Source organism: Poeciliopsis prolifica, unplaced genomic scaffold (assembly GCF_027474105.1).
Source record: "Poeciliopsis prolifica strain line A6 unplaced genomic scaffold, Auburn_PproV2 SCAFFOLD020, whole genome shotgun sequence".
NCBI lineage: Eukaryota > Metazoa > Chordata > Actinopteri > Cyprinodontiformes > Poeciliidae > Poeciliopsis > Poeciliopsis prolifica.
This window is the reverse complement of record NW_026562395.1, coordinates 1,164,951-1,178,940: the sequence shown is the minus strand read 5'-3', so window position 1 is coordinate 1,178,940 and position 13,990 is coordinate 1,164,951. Positions and strand designations below refer to the sequence as shown.

The 13,990-nt window shown below is 39.4% G+C and overlaps 1 protein-coding gene across 3 annotated transcripts in view; it reads left to right on the top strand.

The window, feature by feature from the left end:
- The window catches only part of nkain2 (sodium/potassium transporting ATPase interacting 2), an 88,039-nt gene that overhangs the window by 47,750 nt on the left and 26,299 nt on the right, over nucleotides 1-13,990 (top strand). For all 3 annotated transcript variants that reach the window (XM_055044383.1, XM_055044385.1, XM_055044384.1), the window contains exon 4: nucleotides 10,329-10,529. In XM_055044383.1, coding sequence (XP_054900358.1) covers nucleotides 10,329-10,529 — 201 coding nt within the window. The remainder of the gene's footprint in view (nucleotides 1-10,328; nucleotides 10,530-13,990) is intronic.

Below are 13,990 nucleotides of genomic sequence, written 5' to 3'. Positions count from 1 at the left end.
TATGTGACAAAGACGTAATTTTAGGCAGTTTATTTGTATGTTGCTTTGGTGTGGAACATTCTTAGACTTGAAAATTTGGGGCAAATATTTAATAAAAAATAAAGATTGTGAACTCCAATTTCAAGATATATTTGAAGGTGGCACATTCATTTTTATTATAGACAAGCATAAACACCATGGTGACGTCCAGCTATCACACAGTTCAGGAAGAAAAAAGTTTAGTTAAAAAAAACAAACTTTCCAATAGTGAAGTAAAGATACGACAGCCTCGTGGGGGTGTTTGCTGCAGGACGGTCTGGTGCAATTTTACAAAACAGATTGCATCACGAGGAAATAACATTATGTGGAAAAAATAAACATCTTAAATAATCAGCCGGGAAGTCAGCATGGACCTAAAATGGTTGCATTTTGGCTCGGGGATAATAAAAACGATGTTTGGGAGGATCACAAAGCGCAGACCTTAACCTGATAGAGAATTTCCCGGCAGAGTTGAATAGATGTGAACGATACAAGCAGCTGACAAAGCAGACTCAGTTACAGCAGTTCTGACAGGAGAAATGGGCCAAAGTTCCAGCAAGCTAAATTGTGGAATGCTTGAGAAAGGACATCCCAAATATTTTGACTTAAATCACGTTGTTCAAAGGCTACCAGATACAGATTAAATGTCGGATTTTACGTCCGACTTAGCGATAGAAAGGTGATGCCTTTATATTGTATGTAAACTTCTGGCCTTACCTGGGGATTACATCTCATTTATTCCTCATAAACGCCATTCACTGTCAAAGTGACATGACATTTTCTCAGTCTTTTCTCAATTTATGCATATTGCACTGACTTGTCAGTATTCAGTAGGTGAATCCTGGGGTGTAAATGAAATCTCTATCAGCCTTCCTCTCTTTCTCTCCTCTTTTCTTCTCTGTGCGTTGCTCTCTTCATCTCGACGTAATTCATTCCTTCCCTCCCTCTACTCAACCTATAATCAAGTCTTTTTCATGTTTCTGCGCTAAGTGCCATGTGAGTCTGTCGCATACACCTCTTCATCTCTCGCCCGCTTCGGCTCTACTTCCTTCCTTTTGCAGAGACCTGACAGTCAGGAGATCCGCTCCCCGTCACGACGGCACCACCATATATGATCAGCAGCAGCTGATAATGCAGGTTTTTGCATGATGGCCAGCAGATAAATGACTTGACGACTTTATTCACTCGGGCCAATTGTTTTTGATTGCAGCGTTATGATGAAAGTGATGTCCTCCATTTTTCTCTTCCTTCCAAAGATCTGTCATTTGTTTATGAAACGAATTGAGGCTGCTTTGATTTTTGCCATTTCATCAGTGACTCTTGGATTAGTGATGTTGCTTTGATGCTATTTTCAGAGCAAACGCCCTGCTTTCTTTTCTTCTTTTTTTTTCTCTCTCTCTTTTCCATGAATAGACCTGATACACAGACTCGGTTTCCGAGCTCCAGCAGCATACTTTTATCAGAGCAATAATCAGCCTGTTTGCAATCGGAGAGAACGCCTCAAGCCCCAGATTCAAATCCCTAAAAGCATTTATCCGTGTTGCGTTACAGGAAATATTACAGGTAACCATAGGATGCAGTTTAATTGTAATTCATGATGAGACTTTTGGCTGCTGTGTGTTTCTTTCTTTTCTGTTTTTTCTTTCTCCCCAGACAGACTGATGTCTCATCAGTGAGCCTCAAACATCCTCTCTGTTTCGTTGCATAACAACAAAGCCAAAAGTATTCATGAAATCTGTCAGACACTCCTGACATCTTCTCCACAAACGGAAGCAAAGGTGGAGGAACAGAAAGATGATCATTGTGACGGGAAAAAAAATAATAAAATAGCCAAGTGGGTTTGAGGAGAGCGGATTGTTTCTCTTCAGGATGAGTCATTGTCTGTCTGTCCTGGTATCACAATTATTCAGGAAAAGGTGCTTAAATTAAAGGTTAGATTTTCTAAAATGTTTCACTTTAAATTTGTCTTTCATGTCTTCCTTTTTTCAGTCGGAGGCATCTCTCATTGTTAAAACCCAGAGTGAAGGTCATATATTCTTTCTTGAAATTTATGAAGTGCCAAACCAAGAGCAAAAACCCATTTCATACCCTCCATAGTTTTTTGACAAAGAGCACATTTATTAATATTCTGGTCATTATGATCCAGAAGTAGTCATAATAGTCACTATATTCCTGGTCACTTTTATGACCAGGAATATAGTGTCACTCTGTGACTCAGTTTCGTTTTTTAGTTTCCCAAAAAAGTTTTATCTGCACTAGGATGGATATTTGAAATTGGTTTTGGTGTATATTTTGACTTAATTTCTCGATGAACAACTTAATGTGACTAGATTTAATGTTAGTTCATGTTTGAAACCAGCGGTATTTTGTTGGCGCTTCAAATCTAATGTAATATCCACTTTCCATGGGGGCCCCTTGGAGCCCCAGAGGCGAGATAAGGTGGGCCCCCCTGTCTTGACAGTAATTTGAGTTTAAGCCCAAGATTTACACCACATCAGTCTGTCACACTCCCATCCTTGGTCACTCGCGACCCCACTATCTAATATAGCAGCGTCGCCACAAAATTAATCTTGAAAAAGATTTCTGTTGTGGCATGCCTGACAGGTTTGGAGAGGAGCCGGTGGATGTAGAGCTACTGTCAATGAAGCCTGGCAACACACACACACACACACACACACGCATGTCTTCACATATGCAACACACACTGTATACGCGCTCACTGTCAGACAGCTAACTGTCACGAGTCCAATGTGTCACATTAAAGATGTAGCCACCCTCTGGGCGTCGGATGGCACCCGGGTGAAGACGCATGGACACATACATGCATACACCAGCTCAGCTGTCAGTCATCCACCGTCGAGGTGGGAGGTTTGTCCCACATGATTTAAAAAAAAAATCCTTAGCACAAAAAAGTGTGAACATGTGAAGCGTGTGCATGCGCGTGTTTTTTTTTTTTTTCTTATTTTTTTTAAGCTGTTATTTATTGCATATATCACAGGAAAAGTGAGCGTACTCGCGTCGACGTGTCGAAGACTCAAAATGACATTGAACTTCCACCCCGGCATGGATAATAACAGTCGGACATAGAGGAGCACAGTGCAAGAAGGCAAAGATAGGAAAGGTGAATTACAAAAAGAAGAAGAAAAAAAAAGACAATAAAGAAAAGGTGTCTATAACAAGAGTGGCATCAGTGGCAGCCAGAGCGTCAGAAAAGTTTAGACAGGCGATGGTGTGATAAGAGTTATTGAAGGTGATTTGTTTTGGAAGAGAAGCTGCATAAAAATGAGGAAGAGATGGGAATTTGAAACAACAATGAGTTGAAACTGAAAGTTTGCTCAAGAAAAAAAAAAATTAAGAGAGGTGTTTTCATCTGACATGTCAAAGGAAAGACGAATCAAAAGTAACTTTCATATCGGTTTCATATCAACTTCAATGCCTGTTGTCAGTTTCCTACTGCTGAAGATATATGACGCCATATGATCACGCTGCAAACCGTAGTCTTTCTATCCTGGGAGGAAGGTAAAAAAACAAAAACAGATAGCTGGGACCAGTCTGAATGCTAATAGCTACTTACTTTACCCCAACTTCCCCCGCGCCCCCAAACCCTGGGTATCCATTCAGCACTGCCGTTTGAGACGATGAATGAGAGGATCCCACACATTTAATCACAGGCGTTCTAGTTAAAACATCCACCCCAATTCACCGAGTTAATCCATCAACCCTGACCGTGTTTGATCAATGGATGCATTTGCTGAAATCATGGCATGAAATTGCCTTTTTCCCCCCCTACATCAACACCTCTCTACCGGGACCTTTTTCTACTAGCTAATTTCTATCATTTGAGCCCTGAGCTCCTGTTGCTGGCAATTCCATTTGGATATCCGTTGTTTGCTGTGATGTGAGAGAACAAGGGGGTTGAACACAGGCTGCCTGTGAAAAATATCTTGTTGTGCTGAAACTAAAGAAGCTAATTTCACTAGGACTAAAACACAGAGCCCAGCTCCTGAACAGTGGACCCTCGCTAACATCCCCTCTGCAAAACACTTTGAACTTTACACAGAATAATCAGGCAAAATCCTTTCTCCTGGCAACTGCCAAACCCAGCCTCTGCCGCTGGACTGCCAGACAGAGAGGAGTGATATGACTCGTCTCTTCAGCGGAAAATGTCTTCACTGTTGCTCTTTTTGCACCATTATGAGACAATATGAAGGCCATGTGAAGAGTGCAGAGGTACTGACACTGCAGAGAGTGGGAGACCTTCGCACCTCAGCATTCACCGAAGCCACACAGTCGTTTTATGATTCCTTCCACTTCGTGACTGAGTTTCTGTTATTCCCAATCTGAAGAGCGTGATGGCCTGAAATACATTCTTGCAAGGCATGGCTGTAAAAATGGGTTATGATATTTCAAAAGGTTACACAATCTTTCCACATCGCTGGAAATGACAGTAATTAACTAGAAATGGTAGTTAATTTTACTGAGGAACTATTGTTTTTTTGTTTTGTTTTTTTGTTATTTATTTAATATTTTGATTTATTTTCAGCTTTGACTACGTGTTTTTATAAATGTTTTATGTTTAATTCGTGACATGAAACTCGCACCTTTTATATTCTCAAGTAAAGTGGATAAAGTTATGTTTTAGTAAGATATCAAGGAAGTGAGCTGAGTTAATTATGCACAAGAGCATATTTTCAGAATCAATTATCCACTTCCATATAGTAATTTGGAAGTTAATTTCACTATTGTGCTCAAAATTAGTAAATCGCTATCTAAAGTCCAGATCTGAGGTACAAAATCGGATTAAGGACTGAGCCGTTTACTCTGGCTTTGATTTAAAGATGGTGAAACTATTTCACCAAAGTTTAAAGTATTAGCCTCTGGCCTATTTCTTTGAAGCTGGAAAATGACTCGTTTCGCTTTGCATTGTCACATTGTTTTCAACATTCAGCTTGAAATGCAAACCTTAGCTGAGAAACTTTAACTCCCTTTTCAGTTTAAAAATGTTTACATTTTATTATTATTAATATCCCTCCTGGTAAATTTTTTCACTAAAATGTCCTCTCTTTGAGGAGCAAAGATATCTTGTCTAGTGCTGTAAATCTTAAGTTCTGACCAACATTTGAATGTTTTGGTAAAAGGTTTTTTTGTTCTTTGTTAAGAACTCCAAGAAATTAAACCTTCTTCACACATTAGTTGCACCTTCTTGGAGTAAATCAGATATCCATGTAAAGCCTCTGGCAGTCTTGTGATTTGTAATTCACACGACACAAAAAAAAACACCAAAAAAAAAAAATGTGGATCAGAGAAATGTCGACATTTTCTCAGACACAACAAGCAGACATTAGATTTTCTTTTTAAGGATTCAGATTTATTGCATAACCCACTTTGTAGCACTAGAAAATCGCATTTTAATGGGTTAAATGCGATTGGAGGGATGGCAAGCGACCTCTTTCCACAACCTCTGCCCTTCATAAAAATTGGGTGTCTCTGGAGTGCTTTAATTGTTCCCCCATTTAAAAGATTGACGACATTAGAATGGCTGCGTTGGAGCATTTTATTAGACATGGTAATGGGTTTGGTATGGATAAGGTCAGGGTTAAGACCTCATCGTTATGTACCCTCCAGCAAAATTGCAGAGACAAACGCCGCAAACAATTCGTCAACACCTCCACCCCCCCCAACCAACCTGATACGAGAGAAGTGCTTCGAGCATTACGGGTTAAGACCTCATCTAACACCCATGGGAAATTATCGAAAACCAATGTAGTGAGATGCACCGTGACTGATTGTGCTGGTGTGAAATAACACAGACACAAACACATGGAGAGAGTCAGCGGAGAGAAAGAATATGAAGGAAAAACAGACAATGCAGTAGATAAAAATACAGATATATTTTTTTTAAAAATGGGTTCAGGAGAAAGTAAGGGAAATGTTAGAATCGATAAGGATTTTATCAGTTCAAATGGACTTTTTTTTTTTTTAATACCTACCACAGAGTGCAAAACCTGAAGTTACTCTATCAACAGATAAGCTAACCTGGGTAATGGGCGTGTCAGTGTAAGTGGATGGACATGTCTCGCTCTGGACGCAGTTGCTCCATACTCTTTGGATTTTTGGGCGATCGCTGAACAGCGCTTTGTGAGATATTCAAAACATGTTATTATATTTTATCTCATCTTTATGCTTTAAAACTCTCCACAACTTCATCGCCAATCTGTCTGCAAACTACAAACACAGTTGTGTAGTTATTTGACACAGTAAAGGTATTGTACAAATACAGTAAAGGAATATTTGTACTCCTTTACTGAAGTACAAATAAGTAACAAGTTGCTAGAAGAAAAGTCAGTCACAAATTTGTCTTATTTTGAAACACATTCTTTGAGTAGAAAAATGAAATAGGAGCATGTTGTCAAAGATCATAAAACCATATCTGGATGTGTTCCAGGGTTACACGTGTTTAGGACAGTTCTTCCAGCTGGAATGCACACGGAGAAAATTAGATTTTCCTCTATTTTCAATTTGTTTATACAGTAATTGCTTGACCCCGCGCTCCGGGGTTTCAGGCATGATTAAAATGCTGCCACTTCTCTCCCCTTGTTGACTATCAGACAATCAGATGATAGACCATTCTGAAAGGTCTTTTTTCACCTCTTCTCTTCTACCTCCTGGGAGTGGAAGACAAAGGAAAATACGGAGGTGGGAAATTGAGGGGAAATTGAGAGAGAGCGGTAGACGGGGAGGGAGAAGGCCGGAGGCATGAAGAGAGGGAGAGGTGAGGAGGAAGGCAGAGCGAAAACAGATGTGGCTCATTGAAGCAGTTCTAGCCCACAGTCAGAGACAAAGACCTGAGAGCATGAGTGCATGATCCCCCACTGGCACACGGGAAATTATAGATAGTGTGTGTTACGGGGAGTGTGAGGAGAAAGAAGAAGGATAGATTATTTTACAGTACTTAGAGATGGTGTTTGCTAATATATTTTTCCTATAGCTGAATCCCAACAGTTTATAAATCACCAAACAAATTAATCTCAAGATGTTTTTAGAGCTATGACTTCATCCGCCTTGTATCACAAATTCAAACAAATAGGATCAATACATCTCTGCCAGGGCTCAGCTGCTTTTTAATTTGTTTCCCACTGTTGGTAAAGGAGTTATATTGCTACATCTCTCAATATCTGCAGGGTTTCATATTTGTGAGGTATAAGATTAATTTGTAATATATTGCAAATATCAAATTTCCGCCTGTTCTGCTTTGATCCTCGCATTGGTGACGCACAGACACAATAAAAATGACTGAGTTGGAGACAGCATTTTGTAATTGCATTGGGACGAGTGAAATATGAGGAAAGTACACCCTCTTCCAGTTCTGTATAACAGCACAAACCCACAACATATGCAAAACCGCTAATATTAATTTTGTCAGGAAACAAAGTCATAACAATGTCTTGAAGCTAAGTAAACCTTTGCTGCTTCTGTAGGGTTTGAAAAAAAAGGAAAAATAGCAACCAACTGTGACCAAATGCAATGACAAGAAGGAAAGACATAAGCAATGACCACAGCTTGATGTAGAAAGCATTTAAGACAGATGCCCAGACCTACAACATGGGTAATGTAATATATTTCTGCAGATGGCAGTAGGACCACAGTGAAATTTTACCAAATTATTCCTAAACTTTTTTTTCTTTTAAACTAGCCTTTTAAAGAAGTAGAGGTTTATGTTAGCAAGCAGCTACCTCACTCAGTTGGGTAAAGTGAGTGAGTTATTTCAACTGATTTTAGCCAATTTCCCTTCTTATTTTTCAAAATCCTATTTTTTTTGTTAAGTGATTTTTATTTATCAGAAAAACTGTATATTTTTGAGCAGGCTGAAATGTTTCTAAAATCATTGTTCTTAAGAAGCTTTTTTTTTTTTTTTGTCCCAGTGGGCTACAGGTGGTTTTGAACAAATAAATGCTGAACAGTTTGACCAAGTTGTGGCACTTTTCTTCTTCTATTCACATTTTCATTACACTCACAAATAAAGAGTGTACAGCAGAATTAGCAGCACTGAATCCCGCCTGACCTTAATGACATTTTGCCAAATTCAGCTTTTAACTGTGGAATACATTTGTTTGCATGTGTGTGTGCGTGTGTGGTTTTTAAATAGCCTCATTAGGTAAGCACTGATGGATAATACCTTAGTGAAATAATTACTACCCCTTTCCTGGCCCCTTTTAACAGAGAGTAAAAGAGAGTGAGCACAGAGAAAGAAGGAAGGAAGGGACATGAGAGAGAGGAAGGAATATAAGGAGAAAAGCTATGAAGAAGCCAGTGACAGACAGAGGAAGAGTGATGGCAAAGAAAGAGCAGGGGAGAAATTTGCAGAGACTTTATTCATTAAAAAGAGGAGCACAACAAGGGGAGATGGCATTAATCAGAGCCCTGTGCTAATGAGGCATTTACTCATTATACAGAAATAGAGAGAGGCTTCGGAAGAAAAAGACAAGAGAGGGAAGGATAGACTGCAATGCAAATGAGTAGAAAGCGAACTGGGGTGAAAACAGGGAGGCTGTTGCAGAAAGGTGAAAGAGTCAAGTGTGTTTGAGGTGAAGCCCGAAACAAATCTGAAGAGTGAGGCAGTGCCCTCTGAAAGTAACCGGGAGCCGCCACTGCTTAAATTCACTTTCAAAGGTTTAAAGCTCGAATGAGTAATTTAAATAGAGTGACAGTATACGAGCGTGACAGTAAAAATTACAACTTCACCACGTTTATGGGAGAGTGGCTGCAGGCTACAGTTTTATCACAAATGGCACAATTTCTAGGAACAAAAAAGCAATTTCATTTTGATGGCAAAACACAAGAAATTATGGCTTTCATAATGGTTTTTATATCATATTATGTCATTTTTCTTCTCTTTCAGCATGACTTTAGAGAACAGAGAGGCCTTTCATTCAGTTAATAGCTGATTGAACATGTTTGATGTCTGTTTCTACCATTAATCTGGAATAACCGTTTTTGGTAACTCAGTTGTTATTTTGCTTTATTTGGCACTCTTCGCTAATTGGTTGGGTTTCTTTAAGTCGATTCCACCTAAAAAGATTGAATGGGAACGTAATCATACAATTTGATTTGTAATTTCAGAAGAACTTCCTGTGGTTTAATAAAATATTACAAAGCATGATTATAAGAAAATCACATATTATGTCCATTTGTAACCTTAAGAGCTACATAACATATGGTAGCTTGACTACAATTGCATATATTCTATGCAAGACATTTTTATTCTTTCATAAGAGACAGACTGTCCATGATTACCAATTTTGTCTTTTATATGGAACCATAGAAAAAAACAAAACGGGGACTTATTTCTTTTTCTGAACTATTGGCATTGATCAAAGCCAGGCTGTGATTGTAAGATATTTTTCTCTGCAGTGACTAAAACCACAAACTCTCATCCCAGTAACTACATGTAAACAGTGAAAATAAACAATTGCACTTAATCAAGTTAAAAATGTTTGTGCGTGTGCAACAAGCAGCCAGTTGTGTGAACTGAAATAGCCCAAAATGACGGATTGAGATTGCTCCATTGTTGTTTTAAAATCTGATCAAAGATGGATAATATGCGTGACAGTTGCCGTGAGGGCAGCAACAGGTTGGGCAGGGGCAGCACTGCGTTTGTCTTTACTACATTCTTTGTTTACTTTCGTGCCAAAAATATATTTTGATACCAAATTATGATTTTAATTGAGAGTGTTAATTGTGAAGAGAATTCAGTATCGGTCTAAATGGTTGATTTTCTTTGGGTTTTTTTGTTGTCACCATGCAAAAGCTGCTACACCAACCATAATGTACCTCTTCATCCCCACGGTTTTCAGTTTTCTGCATAAATCTTCTTGTGCCTCAAACCAAAAGCAGTTGCCTTTCAGTTTCTGACCCTTACGTGACACCAAAAACAGAAACCTTCTCTTCTCTCTTTGACTGAAAGCCTGGAAAACAGCCTTTAATAATCTCCAAACCAAGCTCTCATCTGTTTTTCTTCTTTTTTTTCCCTCTAACCTCCTACCATTATTCTTCCCTTTTCCCTGACCTAATGTATGTGGCGGCGCATGATTCAAATCTAATCTCAGTTATCCTTCATCATTAGAATTATAAATTCCACATCTATTTTTAGTACTAACCCCCACAATCCAGTTTGATTAAGCCACGGTTAAAGCTTGCTCTGACTTTCAGCCTGCTCTGTCCTCTCTCTCTCTCAGGATGTAATTCAACTCACCTTCTTTCTGTCTGTCTCTGACCGTCTGCCCGTCTGTCTTTTTGTCTGTCTGCCCTAGGAGTCCGACCTTGTCCTGACGTTCAACCTGTCCATGCATCGTTCCTGGTGGATGGAGAACGGCCCCGGGTGCAGGGTGACACCGATCACCCCTCCTCCCTCCTGGGCACCGGAGGACCACCGATATATATCTATATCTGACTGTCTTATGAACTTTGAGTTCATAGAAGTGGCTCATTCCTCACTGCAGATACTCCTGGCTGTGAGTATTCATCTTAAATGAGTTTTCTCTGGAGTCTATTTTTTTTGGGCAAAGGTCTTAAAACCTACAGAAATAGGAAGTGTTTGCAGGATGTGCTGCTGTAATTTCAGTTTGCAAAAACTCTAAAAGATTCTGCATCTTTTTGCTTGTGACACCAACTTCGATTTCTGAATTTTACAAACAAAAACTGGTAGTTAGGTGACAGGGATATCTTTGCCAAAGTCTGGGAGCGTTGTTTTAACACCAATGAATAAAGAGCAGCTGGGTAAAATAGCCTTGAACTGCCTTGTTAAATCTCATGGCCATCCAGGGAAGGAATAATTGTTGTGAAGAGAAGTTTTTGTAGAAATCCAAAACGATTTGATTGAACATCTTGATACACTGAATTTCTCATTTTCTAAAGCATTACTGATTACTTGGATCATCTTCGAGATGCTGATAGAAATCAAGAGTGAAACAGTGTTGATGCATGATTTACTACTGCACTGATCACCATTGTCATCTTCCAATTCTGGACATGTTTTTAGTGCATTCCTACTTTTGCATTTTTGAACTTTGAACTGTTTTACGAATGAGTTGTTTACAGATTGGAGCGACAAAATACACATCAAATTATGTTCTAAACAGTTGCCTTTAGGTGAATATTGAGTTGATGTGTTTGTGTTACACTGCACAGTATTTCAAAATTCCTTAAATTACACAGCAGTAAATCAAGCCTCTTTTCTGTTAATGGAAAGTCTCACTTTACTTGAGTTCTCCATGTTTAACTCTGCACATTTACATATTTGGTTCAAAATCAGTCATTTCCTGTTTTCTTCTGCATTTCTTACCTATTCCCTAACGAAAAGAGAAGCCAGGAGTAGAAATGAGGCAGACCTGACACTTTTTATCTTTGTTTCCTACGTCGCCCAGCACTTTTTTTTCTTTTGCAATAAACAAGCGGGTGTTTTTATTCCGTCTGTTTGCATCATGACGCTTACAGAATGAGTGAAAGTCTTTTCTCTCTTTTCTTTTTTTTTTACCTTCTTCTTTCTGGATCTTTGTCCCTTATGCACCGCTGTTCCCTCTCATCATGCGCTTACTGTGACTCTCCGTAAATCGATAGTGGTACTTATATCGTGGCTGAGTGCCAGGCTACCAAACAGCTTTACTACTGTCTCGCAGTAATTGGTGTGTTGAAACACTGTCATGCTCCCTGAGCACAAACTCAACAGTCTGACGGGTTCACCGGCTGACTGGCTGCCTGGTTTAAGGCCCATCACTAAGTGAGCGGTTAGTGTTTTATTGGGCTGCACAATGAACTGTAAGACTAGTTGTCTCCATGCCTACTAGTTTGGTGCCTGATTTCCAGATAACTGACAGGGAGAAAAATTAATAAGAGGGTGGCTGTCAGTTGGAATATTTTAGACTTCAAGAAAGCTGAGTTCATGTGGATAGAATCACTAAAAAAAGAAATCTGATGAAGATATTTGTGGATAGTCTGTTTGGGGGTGGGAGGAGGAGGGAGGATACCTACTGAGGCACAGCAGCTGTCAAGATCTTTTCCAGAGCATGAGTTTGTTTGGGTCAGTGGTCTTTTGGGCATGATGTGATGGACTAGTTTGCCTGTCTGACTGGCTCACTGACGGTCTGATTGTCCATGTAGCTCAACCAGTTGTGATGTACTCTGCCACTACTTCAGCTCCGTAAGGTATTCTGTGTTTTTACAAGTGACACAGGCATTTTCTCTCAAGAACTGGCAACAGCCTCCATATTTGGCTTGTCTCACAGACTTTAGTAAGCACATGTACTTACTAGTAGCAATACTGTACAGATGCGTGCGTCTAATGGGATGTTCATGGAGTGTTGGTAGAAAGTTTTGTGGAGGGAAAAACTGTGGTAGAAAATATTTCACAAGCAACAAGATCAAGGCTGTGGTGTCCAGGGCGTTATAAAGTTGTCCTTGTTTTAAAAGGCTTCTGTATTGGAGATAGCATCATTCAGAGTCATGTGAGCTACAGGTGTGTGTTTTATTTCAAGTCCAAAGTCTGAGCAGCGGTCTTCAAGGAAATTGTAGGTCGCTTCATGATGTCCTCTGCTGACAATGAAGAGACCTGACTCCAGCTCACACTGCCCAAAAACTAACACCACCTCGCTTAATATCCCTACGAAGTTTGTTGTGTCCATGCATGAGATAGTGTTTTGTTTTCTTACTTGGTCAGCAAACTTGCTTTATTTAAACCCCCCAGGAAATCTGTGGAGCATTGTCAAGAGGAAGATGAGAAATGGATCCAGGCCACGTTGCATAGATGCAGTAGTAATTTAATTTTCAGTTTTTACGAATCAGCGTGAAAATTAGTTGAAAATAAACATGTGTAATGAGTCTATTTATTAAATAAGTTTTTTTGAATTGAAGCAGTCAAAATAATTGCTTTTAATTGACTTTCTGATTTGAGCTGGTTCTCTATACCTGGTGAGTTAAAAAAAAATCTTACTGTAAAAGAGTGGGCAGAATATTTGTCTTCTATGTTCTGATGCTCACTTGTGCTGAGACAGAACACAACTCCCATTGGCCCTTTCCAGCTAGACTGTAACACACTGGCGACATCTTTAATCACCACTTTTTTTTACAAGCTGTGTTTTACCTGCTAATGGAACAGGCAAGATGATAATTAAATCAGAAAAAAAGAGACAAATACCTAAGTAGAGGCTTTCTACAGGCGCGGTGCTGTTGTAATTGCAGTGATTAACCAAAGTGGAGGAACTAATCAGTGAAATCACCTACTGTTGTTTGTGTTGTTGAAGAAAACCTGCAGACAGTTTGCCTTCTGCGCACACGACTAAATAACCTTGACTCATGTGCTCACAATGGAGACGATCGTTGGCTGGTTTGAGTGATTCATTTTTCAGAAAATAAGGTGCAAGTCACAGTCGTTCAGGGGAAACTTTGTACGCCGCAAAATATGTTTCATTTATGTGACATGTTTAAATACAGCTTACCCTACCCAAAGTAGCAACACACATCATGTTTGTAAAAACAGTTCAAATGTTAACAACAATCAGGCAAATATATTTTGATAATCGCTGTCCCCAAAATGTAGGTAGCTTGCTGAAAAAGGGCAAAGTGTTGGTAAGATGCGGGGTTACAAATTGCAGAAAGGTTGGGTTTACCTGAGCTCACCTCATAAATATCAGGTGTTTACACAGGTGATCTGTGTAAAGTGGGCACACAGATCACTATCAACGCTTCATCATCACACAAATCAAACCACAAACCTGACTTGCTCTGTCAAACATTGATCGTTACGGCGCTGTCACTATCTCCTCACTCTGAAATCACAGGAGATTTTCTAAGTCCTGGCGGAAAGTCTGTTATGAAAGGAACTCAAATCATTCACCTTCTTCTTTGCTTATTATCACCTTTAGGTAGCTCTTGTGCCAGTGAACTTGGACGGAATGGGCCATGTCTTATTATATGCGTT